The sequence below is a fragment of the Platalea leucorodia genome (genome assembly GCF_965183815.1).
Source record: "Platalea leucorodia genome assembly, chromosome: 7".
Lineage (NCBI taxonomy): Eukaryota > Metazoa > Chordata > Aves > Pelecaniformes > Threskiornithidae > Platalea > Platalea leucorodia.
Genome location: NC_138829.1, coordinates 17,599,355 through 17,612,223, shown reverse-complemented (window position 1 = coordinate 17,612,223; position 12,869 = coordinate 17,599,355). Strand labels below are relative to the sequence as shown.

The 12,869-nt window shown below is 36.2% G+C and overlaps 1 protein-coding gene across 7 annotated transcripts in view; it reads left to right on the top strand.

Moving 5' to 3' along the window:
* Positions 1–12,869, top strand: part of PPP4R4 (protein phosphatase 4 regulatory subunit 4) — a 104,285-nt gene that overhangs the window by 16,624 nt on the left and 74,792 nt on the right. For all 7 annotated transcript variants that reach the window (XR_014228699.1, XR_014228700.1, XR_014228701.1 and 4 more), the window contains exon 3: positions 8,601–8,703. Coding sequence is in view for 3 of the 7 variants with exons in the window: in XM_082316800.1 (XP_082172926.1) it covers positions 8,601–8,703 (103 nt within the window). In the remaining 4 variants the exon portion in view is untranslated. The remainder of the gene's footprint in view (positions 1–8,600; positions 8,704–12,869) is intronic.

Sequence of the window (12,869 nt, the reverse complement as noted above, 5' to 3'; positions counted from 1 at the left end):
TGCACGAGAAGTTTCATGTGTAGTGGTGCATGTTCAGATACGTACTACGACCAGATTAATTACTTCTTAATACATAGATCATGTAGATTTTATTCAGATGTGCTGTAAAATGAGCATGGGTGCATATATCTGAAGTAAAAGATCAGGATGAGAAAATAGTTTTGAAAATGAGATTTTAATAGAAAAGGGTTACAATGTCAGTTTCAAGGAGATGTTCGTGCTGTCTTGTTATCAGGACTCCTGACTTCTTGAAAACGGATATTAATCAGGTGTTACATTTTCAGATTCATTTTATTCTATCTTATTTTCAGCAAAATTATAGAAGCCTGAAAATAAAGTTTCTTCTCTTTATTTGCTCTGGCTAGACAGGTAACAGGGAGGGAGGGAAGGGTTAAAGGACAAAGCTGCTTAATTCTTCTTTGGCCCCACCACAGTCTTGGACTTAGTTACAGTCTGGTTTATATCCCTATTCTAGAATCTTGCATATTATCATAAATTTCATTTATATGAAGGCTTGCATCCATAAATGTTATAGTGTATTAGTACATACAGAAAAAGACCATTGGCTTCTAGGACAGTTTAAATTAGTTTTGAGGCTATTACATATGGTGCCCAACTAACTGTGGTCTTCAAAAGGTGTTCTGACAGTGAAGAAAGTGCAGCATACAGCTTAAGAGCCCCAATATTGTATTTTAATACAGAAGATTGGGTTAGAATATATAAAACAGTTAATATGATACATAGGTCTGTAATTATGTATATGTGTGTGTCTAAATGAGTAATTTTTTTAAATTCTTGTACTAGCTTTTTTGAGAAGGAATCCTCTTTTTTTAGCAGTTACTGTACAATGCCAGAAATGTAAGCAGTTTGATACATAAGATATCTGATTTTAAAAATATATCCCAAATACCTTGTGTATCTTTGCAGTTTCAAGTCCTAGGGCAAATTATCAGAGAAAACATCATTTTGATTCCAGATACTTTTATTTGTCGTTTGGAACATAGTAGAGAATAATGTACAAACAATTTTGTACAGCATTTGTAGTCTATAAAATCTTCCTTGTAATCTATAGTTTCAAGACTGTGTTAATATTTGTACAGCATGTGCTTCTCAGTCTTTGTTCAAATGAGGCCCTTAAAGCAAGTTATTTTAATGAAATGACAGATCCTTCCATGGGACTGGGTCTGTTTACAAAATACTTATTACAATGTATGTCAAATAGATGTTCAGAGGCTCCTGTTATATAATTTATGTTTACGGAGTATACTTAAAATGCAAGTGTACATAACATGAAATAAAAGGAAAGGTACTGCTTTACACCGGTGTTAAGAAAGGATTGTACTTTTACAGAAAATACCAGATTGTATTTTATCAAAGTAATATTCACCTTGAAATAAAATGAAAATTAGTCTTAAAATCACTCATCAATATTTGTGATTTCAAGACATTTTTCTAGTTTCTGGAATTTTTTCTCCTTTTTGTTACCAAAAACCTGAAATTATACAAAGACAAAATTAAAAAAATAAAACTTGTAAAAGTGTTAGTTTTTACTTAGGAAGAGTAGAAAGCAGTTTAATAAATTTTAAGTCTGTGTCTCCACATCTGCATAGGAAAGATTGCTACATAAAAATCTTCACAATAAAAGTAAAGAAGATTGCCTAAGGAAGTCTTATGGGCCAAGCACTTTTATGTTCTTGACAGAAATATTTATCTGGATTTCTAGTTTGCCTTGGCAACCAGTATATTGTACAGGAGAACAGAAATCCTGGAAAGAGAATTGATACTGAATCATTCTGAATAGGCTAAATCCTGTCAGATACTGAGCTTTTATATAAATAGGAAATTAAGTTTAGGATTTATGAATCACAGTCACAGAATAGTTTAGGTGGTTGGGGACCTCTGGAGGTCATTTGGTCCAATGCCCTGCTCAAAGCAGGACCAACTGCCAGGTCTAATACGATTTGGTGTTAGAGCAGGTTGCTCAAGACATTCTCCAGATGAGTTTTGAATGTCTCCAAGGAACCCGCAGCCTCTGGGCACCCTTTTTCCATGTTTGACAGTGTTCTTTGTGAATTTCTTTTTCCTAATACCTAATTAGTTATTGAATACTATATTCATTTTTTTATCTTGTTATTCTAATCCCTCACTAATTGAAATTGGTAAATTTTTATTTCTGTTTTCAAGAAATGTGGATTTAGGCCAACACAAAGCATTTTGGAATCTTGCACTGAAAATAGCATCGCTTACGGGGTGCTAACACTGTAATCCCCTGTAGCCATCCATCAGAACTTCTAGCTTTGTAAAACTAAGTTATGCAAAGCACAGACTTCCGTGGTTGATTCAACGACTATTTAGCAAATCATTTTTGCTGAACTGATACAGTTAGCCACAGCTTTAAAGAAAAGTCAGTTCATAAACACAGTGCTTTAGTTAGAGCTTGTGTAAGCATTGTACCTCAGTCTTTTTTACAATGCTGTATTCTGCTCCTGTCATTGTGTTTTGCAGGCTAGTGCAAATGAAGGAGAGGGAGAGATGTAAATCTGTCTTCTCTTTTTCACAGTCCTTTGTGGTAATATTCTTTTGGGGAACATTCAGTGACTAATCTTCCTTCATGTTGTAAAAGGAGCTGTAGTCCTTCATTCCCTCTCCAGATACAAATGTTCCTAATTGAGTACCCAGGGACTTTTTAAACTTTTTTGTTCCTGTTTTGCAGAATCTGTTTTTAAAAATGCTTTAAAAATTAAACTCAAATTGAATTTTTAAGCATCCATTTTAAGTAGCTAGTTATTTTAAATATAAGAAATCTTATTGTCTGCCCTGAGCTTGCTGAAAGTTTGAGAACCTGGAAACATGTATCCTGAATATAACCATAGAATCATAGTATAGTTGTGGTGGGAAGGGACCTCTGGAGATCATCTAGTCCACCTCCCTGCTCAAAGCAGCGTCAATTAGAACAATATATTCAAGGTCTTATCCTGAACTCAGGATTTTGAATCCTAAGAATGGAGACTTTACCGCCTGTTTGGGCAACTCATTCTAATGTTTGAGCACCCTGGCGTAGAAGAATTTTTTTTTTTTTAAGGTTTAAGTGCAATTTCCTGTATATTGAATTTGTCCCCATTGCCTCTCATCCTGTCACTGGGCACCAGTGGGAATTATCTTCCTCAGTCGTCTTTATTGCTTCACATCAGATTTTATACATATTAAATAAGGACCCCAAGCCTTCTCTTCTCAAGACTAAAAATCCGTGTTGTCTAAGCTTCTGCTCAAATATTAGATGCTGTAATCCTTTAATCACTTTAGTGGCCCTTTGATGGACTCACTGCTGTCTGCCTGTGAGTTTCTTGTGCTGAATAGAGAATAATCACCTCCCTTGAGCTGCTGGTGATGCTATTCCTAGTGCAGCTCGGGATGCTGTCAGTGGCCTGTGCCACAAGGACGCATTGCTGGCTCCTGGTCAGCTTGGTGTCCACTGGAACCTCCAGGTCCTTTCCTGCCAAGCTACTTTCCAGTTGGCTGGCCCCCAGCCTGTACTGGTGCACGGGGTTATTCCTCCACAGCTGCAGGGCTTGCATTTCCCATTGTTGAACTTCCCAAGATCCCTGTTGGTTTGTTTCTCTAGCTTGTTGAGGCAGCACAACCATCTGGTCTATCAACCCCTCCTCCTGGTTTTGTGTTGTCTGCATACTAGCTGAGGGTGGACTCTGTCCTATCATCCAGGTCATTAATGAAGATGTTAAACAGTATTGCCCCCAGTGTAGACCCCTGAGGTAAACCACTCGTGGCTAGCTTCCAGCTGGCTGCCTTGCCACTGATCACAACCCTTTAAGCTGGATAGTCCAGCCAGTTTTCAGTCCACATCACCTTCCATTTATCTAGCTTGTACCTTATCAATTTGTATATGAGGATATTGAGGCTAAAAGCATTGCTAAAGTAAGATACACAACTTCCACCATCCAAGCCAGTCATCTTGTTGTAGAAGGCTGTCAAGTTGGTTGGTCAGGCATGATTTCCCCTTCACAAATCCAGGCTGACTACTGCCAGTCACTTTTTTTTTGTCCTTCGTCTGTTTGTAAATGGTTTCTAGAAGGATGTGCTCCAGTCTCAAGGCAGTCTCAAATATAATGTAGACTTCATTTTATGAGGGTAGAAGAAACAAGTAAAAATGTAGGGGCTACAGGGAGAGGCGTAGTGCTACGCTTGCACTTGAGAAGTACCAGCTCTTCAATGAGCCTTGTAGCTAGACCAGCTCTGGTACCACCGGCTGTCAGCGAGCGGCTGGCATTGCAGCGGCAGTGAGTATTAGGACAGAAGTGTTCAGGTGTGAGAGCTTTGCCCCTGGTTGAGGATTCCCAGCATTGTAGTCACTGGGATGTCCTGTAGGATGAACTCAGAAGATAAGTCCTGAAGTTTTATATTTAAATTATATTATCTGTGTGGATTTTGCTAGCACAAAAGAGTTGAGCTAAATTGCTTCTAAGTATAGGGCTCTGTTGAGTCCTTCTATAGTTAGCAATGTTAAGAAAGGAATAGCACCTTCATTACATTGAGCTTACTGTGGCTCTGAGAAAAAGATTTAGCATTTATTTTAATATTTTATTTATTGTATCAGTACAAAAATGTCTAAATCTGAGCATTTAGCAATAATTCGCTATAATCCTGTAGTCTTTAAGATTTAAAGAAAATCTATGGTGCAGCTTCTTTGGTAGAAATAGAAGAAAAATCTTCCGCAGTTGGAAAATTACAGGCTGTGTAGGTGTTGAAATGCCTCCTGCTTCACATTCTTAATTGGCAGAAAGCCAGATACTAAGCATTTCTGGTTTAAAGGGAAATACTCCCCTTTTCTTTAAATTTCTGATGGATAAAAGTTGCATTTTCGTTGCATTTTTTAACAGTTAGGATTTCTTCCATCTTGATACAACACGAATAAAATTTTCAATTAAATAGCTTCTCCAAGTTATCTTGGCCTTTTGCATTATTGCTGGATAATACAAAGGTATGCATCTTTTCCTTGCAAGTTGTATCATAAGAAGTTGAGGACCTCATCCATCCTGTGACCCTTTTCAACTCAGAGCTCTAGATTTCTCAGTTCTGCTTTAAAGCTTTGTTGGAATTAGTATGTGATACTCAGAGAAATTGCCTTTAATATTCATGGCTTTAAATTAGATAATAAAATGCAAAATAATGCAAAAATATTGCAAGCTGTAAATAGATCAGATATTAATCATCAATTTAAGTCCATTTTCAGTAGTTGACAGAATACTGTCCTTTCACTGAGTTTAGATGTTACTTGGATATGTGTTTTTATTGAGGGAGCTCATACATGTTTACCAAATAAGATTGCAGGGATGCTGATATTAAAATCAGCCTGAAAATCTGTACTCTCATCCATTCTTGCTGGTTTTGAATGGCATTAAAAAGGGCTTTGGTGTAGCTTTGCCCTGTCAAAACTTGCCAATATTCTTGTGTTTACAGACAACAGTTAAAAATATAGAGTGGTGTATATGGTAACTAGCCAGAAAATTGGTTCCTAATACTTTTTAAGAAAATCACATTAGCTTAATTTTGCATTAGTAGTAGTCTTAACAGAGGATTAAAAAACTACAAAAATACTGATACATTTTCTCAGTTGGAATACACACTGTATTTAAAAAAGTGCAATATTGGATTTGTAATTTCCTGTATTCCTAAAGAAAGGTAGATACCAAGAGAAGATGATAACCCATATTAAAAAAAATACAGGAAATGGTGGTTGTTTTTATGCTTTGTCAAGCCTTTTCTTCTTAACCTTAAAATTATGTATCTTAAATTTGTACCGTTTTCAGCTTGTTGAATTTTGTTTATAAATATTTCTGCTCTTACACTGAAATTCACAAAATCTAATTTTTTTTTTTCATCTGTGTTGACCTCCATGCCCAGCTGTGCTTTTTGTTCACTCTTTATTATTGTAAATGTATAGGTGCAATAAAGGTGAAGTCTCTGCTCTGGAAATGATTCCCAAATTTTTCTCAGCGGGTCAGGATGTTGTAGCCCTGATGGCAGCAATGTGTGCTAACCTCAGTACAGGGCTCACAGCTTTCTGCTCACTTGTTACTTATCTTAGAATTTATGATAACTCTTCTGTTTGGGTTCTTGTCTTTGTAAAATTTAGGGTGTATATGGTCCATTGAAAAAAAGACAAAAATGCTGATTCCTGGCATTCATGGTGTATAGCACCCGTTTAGAACAGTTATTGCCATGTCTAAGTTTGTGATGGATCCTTCTTGATTGCTCTGGAACTCAGGGAAGTAGGAATGTTTTATTTTGCCCCAGATTAGTTATATTAGTTAGGTGCTATAATCACACAAGCATTTCTAAAGATGTTAATATATTACTAGGTGAGAAATCAACGGGACTACTTGCAATGGTGAATTTATGCGTAAACATGAATGCCTGTAGGACTAAGGCTTGTGTTGTGTTTTTGTGGTCAGGAGCCATCATTTAATTACAATACAAGTACATGCAGGATAGTTAGTCTTTGTGTGTGCCTTTACAGGCGGTAGACTAGGGAAACAGGCACTTCAGTGGCGGTGTCCATCTCATCTATTTAGGTTGAGGTAAATTGCTCTTTATTGAGTCCTGTTTCTTTCTGTTGGTATTAAAGGGAAATTATCTTAGAGGCAGACACACACAATCTAAGATTAGGTGAATTCTATCATGTATGCTTTAGACACATGCTTTCAAATTACAGGCACTTTGTGTTATTCTATACAAAAAATGAGACGTATCTGCCATAGCAAGATTTACTCTTTCTGGAAGGGGAAGGTTTTGTCGGGGCAGAAGTTTTCCCATGTTAAGACCCTTATACAGAGTGATAATTTGTAGTTGGTGAGTGAGGTAATTACACTCATCTGCAGAATGGAAACCTAACACAGAAGTGAACTGGGGGGTGCGTGACTCTGCACCTTGAGAGGATTTGAACTCCTGAATTCCTGCCTTCCAGCCTGTACTTAATCTTCCAGAACGTATTGCCTTCTAACATGGAAAATTATCTTTGCGAGGGTAGTGAAGAATACTTTTTTTCAAAAATACACTGAAATTGCACTTTGCTAAACATGATTAAGTTAATGTTGGTGATACCTAACTGTTGTTTGAATATTCTCCCTGGGAAATTATAGATTGCAAAGAAAAAAAAAAAAATCTTTCCAGTAGGATATTACAGTATTTCTGTTGGGGTGTTTTAGTCTCTGTTGATTTTAACGAAAGCATTTGTTTTTGCTTCTTGCTTATTTTACAAACATATCCTCATTTTTAAAATTACATTTGTATGCATTTAACAAAATAGATATAAATTGGCCTGCTGTACCTATAATTTCATTTGATCTTCTGAAAGATATGAATGTTGAGGATGATGTAGAGCATTAATGGAATGTGTAAAGATCTTTTCAGCTCTAAGTGCTGCAGGAAGGCTTTGCATCTTAACTGCACATTCCCTAATATACTTCAGAGGCAGAACAAAACTGGAAGGTCGTTGTGCAAATCTACTGTCCTGTGACCAATTTATGTGCCTAGTCCCCTTCCTGAGCTCATGTGTTTCACTAAAAAAACTTGGAATGATGACATATGGGGAGTGGTATATGAAAGTATTTAAAAGTAGTTTTGCTATGATTTTTTTTTTAAATTATGTGTATAATCATATTGTACATTTAATTGTAATGTAACACTAAGAAAAATGCATGCATGTGTACAGCTGAGCTTTGCATGCTTATTTAAAAATGAGCTGCTTAGCTGTTGGAACAAATATGAATTTGTTTAACAAAATGGACTTTATGCATTTAAATGGGAAAAAGGATGTGTTGATGTTTGTTTAGTTTTCTTTTTCATTTTGGCATCCAGACCCTTTCTCTTTCTGATTCCGTTCTAAAAGTTTATCCACTTGCGTAGCTTTTGTTTTCATCTCATGCCTTTTCTTCATTGCTGCCTACCCTTTCCCTTCCATCCTGTTTTTTTTTTTTTTTTCCCTTTTTCAATTGCGGGATACCATTGAGAGAGGCAAGATGAGGAGAAATGTAAAAGATCTGTAATCTAACCAGGTTTTTGCATCCTTCTTTAAACATGTTTGTCAATATACATCTGATGATACTTCTGACTCTTTTCCCTACAAAAAGGAAAAAATAGTAGCTGTCTGTTAAAATGTTGTATGTTGAATGTAGTTTTCATTTATATCTTCTATTTGTCCCCTTCTTATGCTTTACCACTTCTATTATTAAAATATAAAACCTTCCACAAAACCACTGCCTTGATCATCCAGTTTTAAAAGATCTTTCAGACATTTTATATTTTTTCCCAAAGCTACACTGAAAATTAGAACATTCCATATTAGAAATGATACATAACAGCTTTTATGGTTGATACTTTAATGTTGTTTTCTACTACATATTATATTAAAGAAGTAATGCCTCTCTTGACTTATTGTGTGAATAACCTGGGTAGTTTGGGTTTGTTGTTTGTTTGTTGTTTTTTTTTTTTTTTCTTCTTTTTTTTCTTTTTTTCTTAAATGAAAGCTGTGAGCTTGTAACGATCATAGAGAGTAAGGTATTGTATGTATATCTTTTTGTAAGTTCTGGCCAGGATATCCAAGGAACAAGTGTGGTGGCAAATCTTCCGGTCCTGATGCGACAGAATCCTGCAGAAACACTTCGTCGGGTATTACCGAAAATCAGAGTAAGTTGTGTGTAATGAGGTTTGAATGTATCTTTTTCTGCCAGTATAAGTATTTTAACAAAGGCAAAAAAATCCCACTTTTATTGCAAACTCACTCTCTAGGAGAGGTATGTCCAGTAGATCTTCCGCATTAATTCACTGAATTTACAAAGTATTGCAGGTATTATATTTTTTGAAAAATGTTGCAACAGGAAAAGAAAGCAGAATTAATACAATTTACATATTCTAAAGATTTACCAGTGTTTTGACAGCTTTTTGAGAACTCTCTTTGAGGACCAGCCAGTCATAATGGTTCATTTTGACATTCTCAATCTCCTTCCATCCAAACATTAGGATTTTCATGCTGTTATCCAGAAAAGTATACTTTGCTTCTAGCTGTATGAAGTTCCATGTGCTGCCCTCCACATTTTTAGTAAGCCACTGCTAGCTGTGGTAGATGGATGCTGGCCATGTAATGTTATACAGTAATTTTATATACACATATGTTTGTGTAAAGGATATTTGGGTTGTTTAACCTGGAGAAGGCTCCAGGGAGACCCCTTGCATAGAAGAAATGAAAAAGTTCATTTAAGGTGTGGTTTAAGGAGCAGCTTCAGCCAAACAGGAACAAGTGCAAATGCAAAGCCTAATAACTCTAAAGCTAAATAACTCTAAATAAGTCTAATAATTCTATGTAAGGCTACAACAGGAATTAAGACTTCGATTATGTTAGCCTGCCTGTTAGAGTGGTTTTCATTGATTTTAAGGCTACTAGCTGAGTGGAAAAATACATTGGTTTTGACTGTCAAAATATCTGAAAGTTTATTTTGGTAACAGCAAATTTCTGAGGTTTCTTTCATGGGATCAGTGTATTGTCAGTCTCTTCTGATACCATTGATAATTTTTATGTGATCAAATCAAAGTTTTGATTTAGAACAGTCTCTGTCCTGGTCTCGTGCAATCGATCACTTTGATATTAACCTGGTTCTAATTTATACAAATGGTCAGCTGAAGGAACATTGTGTTTGTTAGTAGCTGTTTGGCTGTAGTAGCTGTTTGAATGTATGTGCTCTCTATGGGAAAAGAGGTAAAAATCACAAGGGTTTCTTGTGGAAATTTTATTTTCAAAGCATTGAGTTGTGTTCATAATTTTATGGACAGACTCAGTTTCCCCATACATTTTTAGAGATACATTTGACATTTTCAGTAGTTGATTCAGTTATGATTTTACCAGGATGCTTTGTAAATTTAGGGTTTTTTTCCCAATATAATTTAAAATTCTTTCCCTTTTTAACACAATTTGCCAACGGGAATGTTATTTTCTTGTTGCAAACTAATGCTTAAGAAGAATATTTAGCTCACTTACTTCAGAAAGACGGAAAGAGTTTAACTAGTTACTGATTCAAGCTAAATATGAATTTGATGATCTAAAATACGTTGAAGTGAAAGTTTGAGTTATGTTAAGAATCTCCTCAGCTACCTTGTCCTCTCTATCTCAAGCATTTTAGGGATGAGAAGAAAAAGTCCTCTGTAGTAGCTGCTGTGAGTTTTCTTGCTATATCCGTATCATTCTCATCGCCAGGTGTAAGAAAGTATATAATTATATTAGTAATAAAGGTGACGTGGCTGAGTCACATGCTTACGTTATACAGTTTTCTATCTACCGAGGAGATGATTACTAAATAGTTAGCAAAGTGGGCCCATGCCCATATTTGTTTGTTCCAGTAAATTCTCATTTATATTTCATTGTTTTCTTTGCTGAAGTTTTGAAGAAATGAATTGCTTCTTTTATTGAAAAGCTGTGTGGATATATGTCTCTCAGCTTTTTTTTTTTTTAATTTTAAGGCACCTACCTAATTAATAAAAGAATTCCAGAAAAAATATCATATTATGAAAAATTAGTTGGTGTATTTCTTACTGTCTGTGGAATTGGTCTTAAACAGAATTCTCCCTCTATCTCCTAATCTTAACAAAGAGGCTGCTCAAGGGACAATTCAGTATTTGTGAAAAACTAATTTAATGAGTTACATTCTGCTCATTTGTTATTAATTGATTGACTGACAGATGAGGAACAAATATGTATGTAGTCCTCAGCATGATTACTTAGCAAATATTCTTCTGTAGGATATATAAACACAAGCCCTACTGCAGAGTCTTAGGTTCCATCTGGTAGATGTATTCAGTAATATCCCGTGCACCGATATATGCTGGGGGCCACCCAGCTGGAAAGCAGCTTTGCAGAAAAGGACAAGGGGGTCCTGGCGGACACCACGTCGATCATGAGCCAGCAACGTGCCCCTGCCACAAAGCATCCTGGGCTGCGTTAGACAAAACATTGCCAGCAGTTCAAGGAAGGTGATCCTTCCCCTCTACTACACCTGGAGCACTGTGTCCAGTTCTGGGCTCCCTGGTACAAGAGAGACATGAACATACTGAAGAGAGTACAATGAAGGGCCATGAAGAGGATTAATGGACTGGACCATCTCTTCTTTGAGGAAAGGCTGAGAGGGCTGAGACTGTTCAGCCTGCTGAAGAGAGGGCTTGGAGGGGATCTTATCAATGTATATAAATACTTGAAGGAAGGATGCAAAGAGCACAGAGCTGGGCTCTTTTCAGTGGTACTCAGTGAGAGGGCAAGAGGCAATGGGCACAAACTGGAACACAGGAGGTTCCCTCTGCACATCAGGAGACACCTTTTCACTGTGAGGGTGACTGAGCCACTGGCACAGGTTGCCCAGAGAGGTTGTGGTCTTACTCCTTGGAGGTGTTAAAAAGCTGTCTGGATGTGTTCTGGCTCTAGGTGGCCCTGCTTGAGCAGAGGGATTGGACAAAATGACCTCCAGAGGACCCTTCCAGCCTCAACCATTCTGTGATTCTGTGAATATCAGACATCACCTTTTAACTTCATATTATCTCCTGAAACTTCTGTGATCCCAGGGGACTCCTATGTCTTAAGAGGAGCAGTTCCAACTTTTGTATGACTGTTTAAATTCAGTAAATGGCCAAGAAATAGCTGTCCTCAGAACTGAGGACTAGCGTAGACTGACAGATTGTTTAGAAAACATTAAAGTACTTCCAGTTATCATGTTCTGTGCTATACGATGCAGGTCAATAGGCATTTTGTTTAAATATATATATGTGTATTAAAAAAAATGCTTTGAGAAAAAGAATGTCTTGAAGTTGCAAAGTAATTGAAACCCCTTTAACTTACACCAAGTTTCTGCAGTTACTACCACATGTTATTCTGACATTCATAACGCATTCTTTCCTAAACCAACCTACTGGCTTCAAGAAAAGTTTGTTTTTTTTTTTTTTTTGTTTTTTTTCTGTTTAACATACTGAATCTGTTTTTGTCTCTGGTGTTTCTGCTTTGAGAGCAGAGTTCTTCCTGAAATGAAGGAGTAACAAGAAACTCTGTGGGTTTTTTTACCCTTATTTCTCAGGGTGTGGATAAGTGGTAGTCTTTGCCCCTTTGTCTTTAAAAAAAAGTCTAGTATGGGAATACAGTTTTTTATTCTAGTCTTAGTTTTTTTATATAGGGATGGAGAAAAATATGTAAAAGGATGATCATTAACATGATCAGAGCCTAGGGCCTGGAAAATATTTGTACAGTGGGAGTTGGAGCTTAGTGTGTTTAGATCAGGCAGTACTTAATTACTTTGTAAAAGTATCTTCCTGCATAATATTAAAGGACATCCAACTGAAAACAGTATATAAAGTGTTAGGAATTGAAGACAAATATTAGAAATGAAGCAGACAATTTTAATAATAATTCTATAAATCTGATCAATCTTTGAGCAAATAACTGAGAAAAGTAGTGATTTTCATCTTGCAGTATCATTTAAATCCAAACTGAATGCCTTCCTAGATGATAAATTAAGTGAAACTTAAGTTAATGGGCTCAAGGCAGAGGTAAAAGAGTGAAATATAATTAGGTCAGTCTAAATATAAATGTTCCTTTCAGGTTTAAGCTTTATAAATTAAAACTTTCTGGAATGTATATGAGTTAAATTTCTTTCTGTGGCTATACTCTTACAAAAAGCAGGTTCTTCAATGGTGCTCTGTTATCTAATATTTATTTAATTTGTAGTAGAAGAGCAGTTCTGTTTTACCCATGTTCACTGCACTTTTAACTGCAAAGCAGTATTTGGCATCATTAAGCGCTTGACCTATTTTTTTTTTTTTTT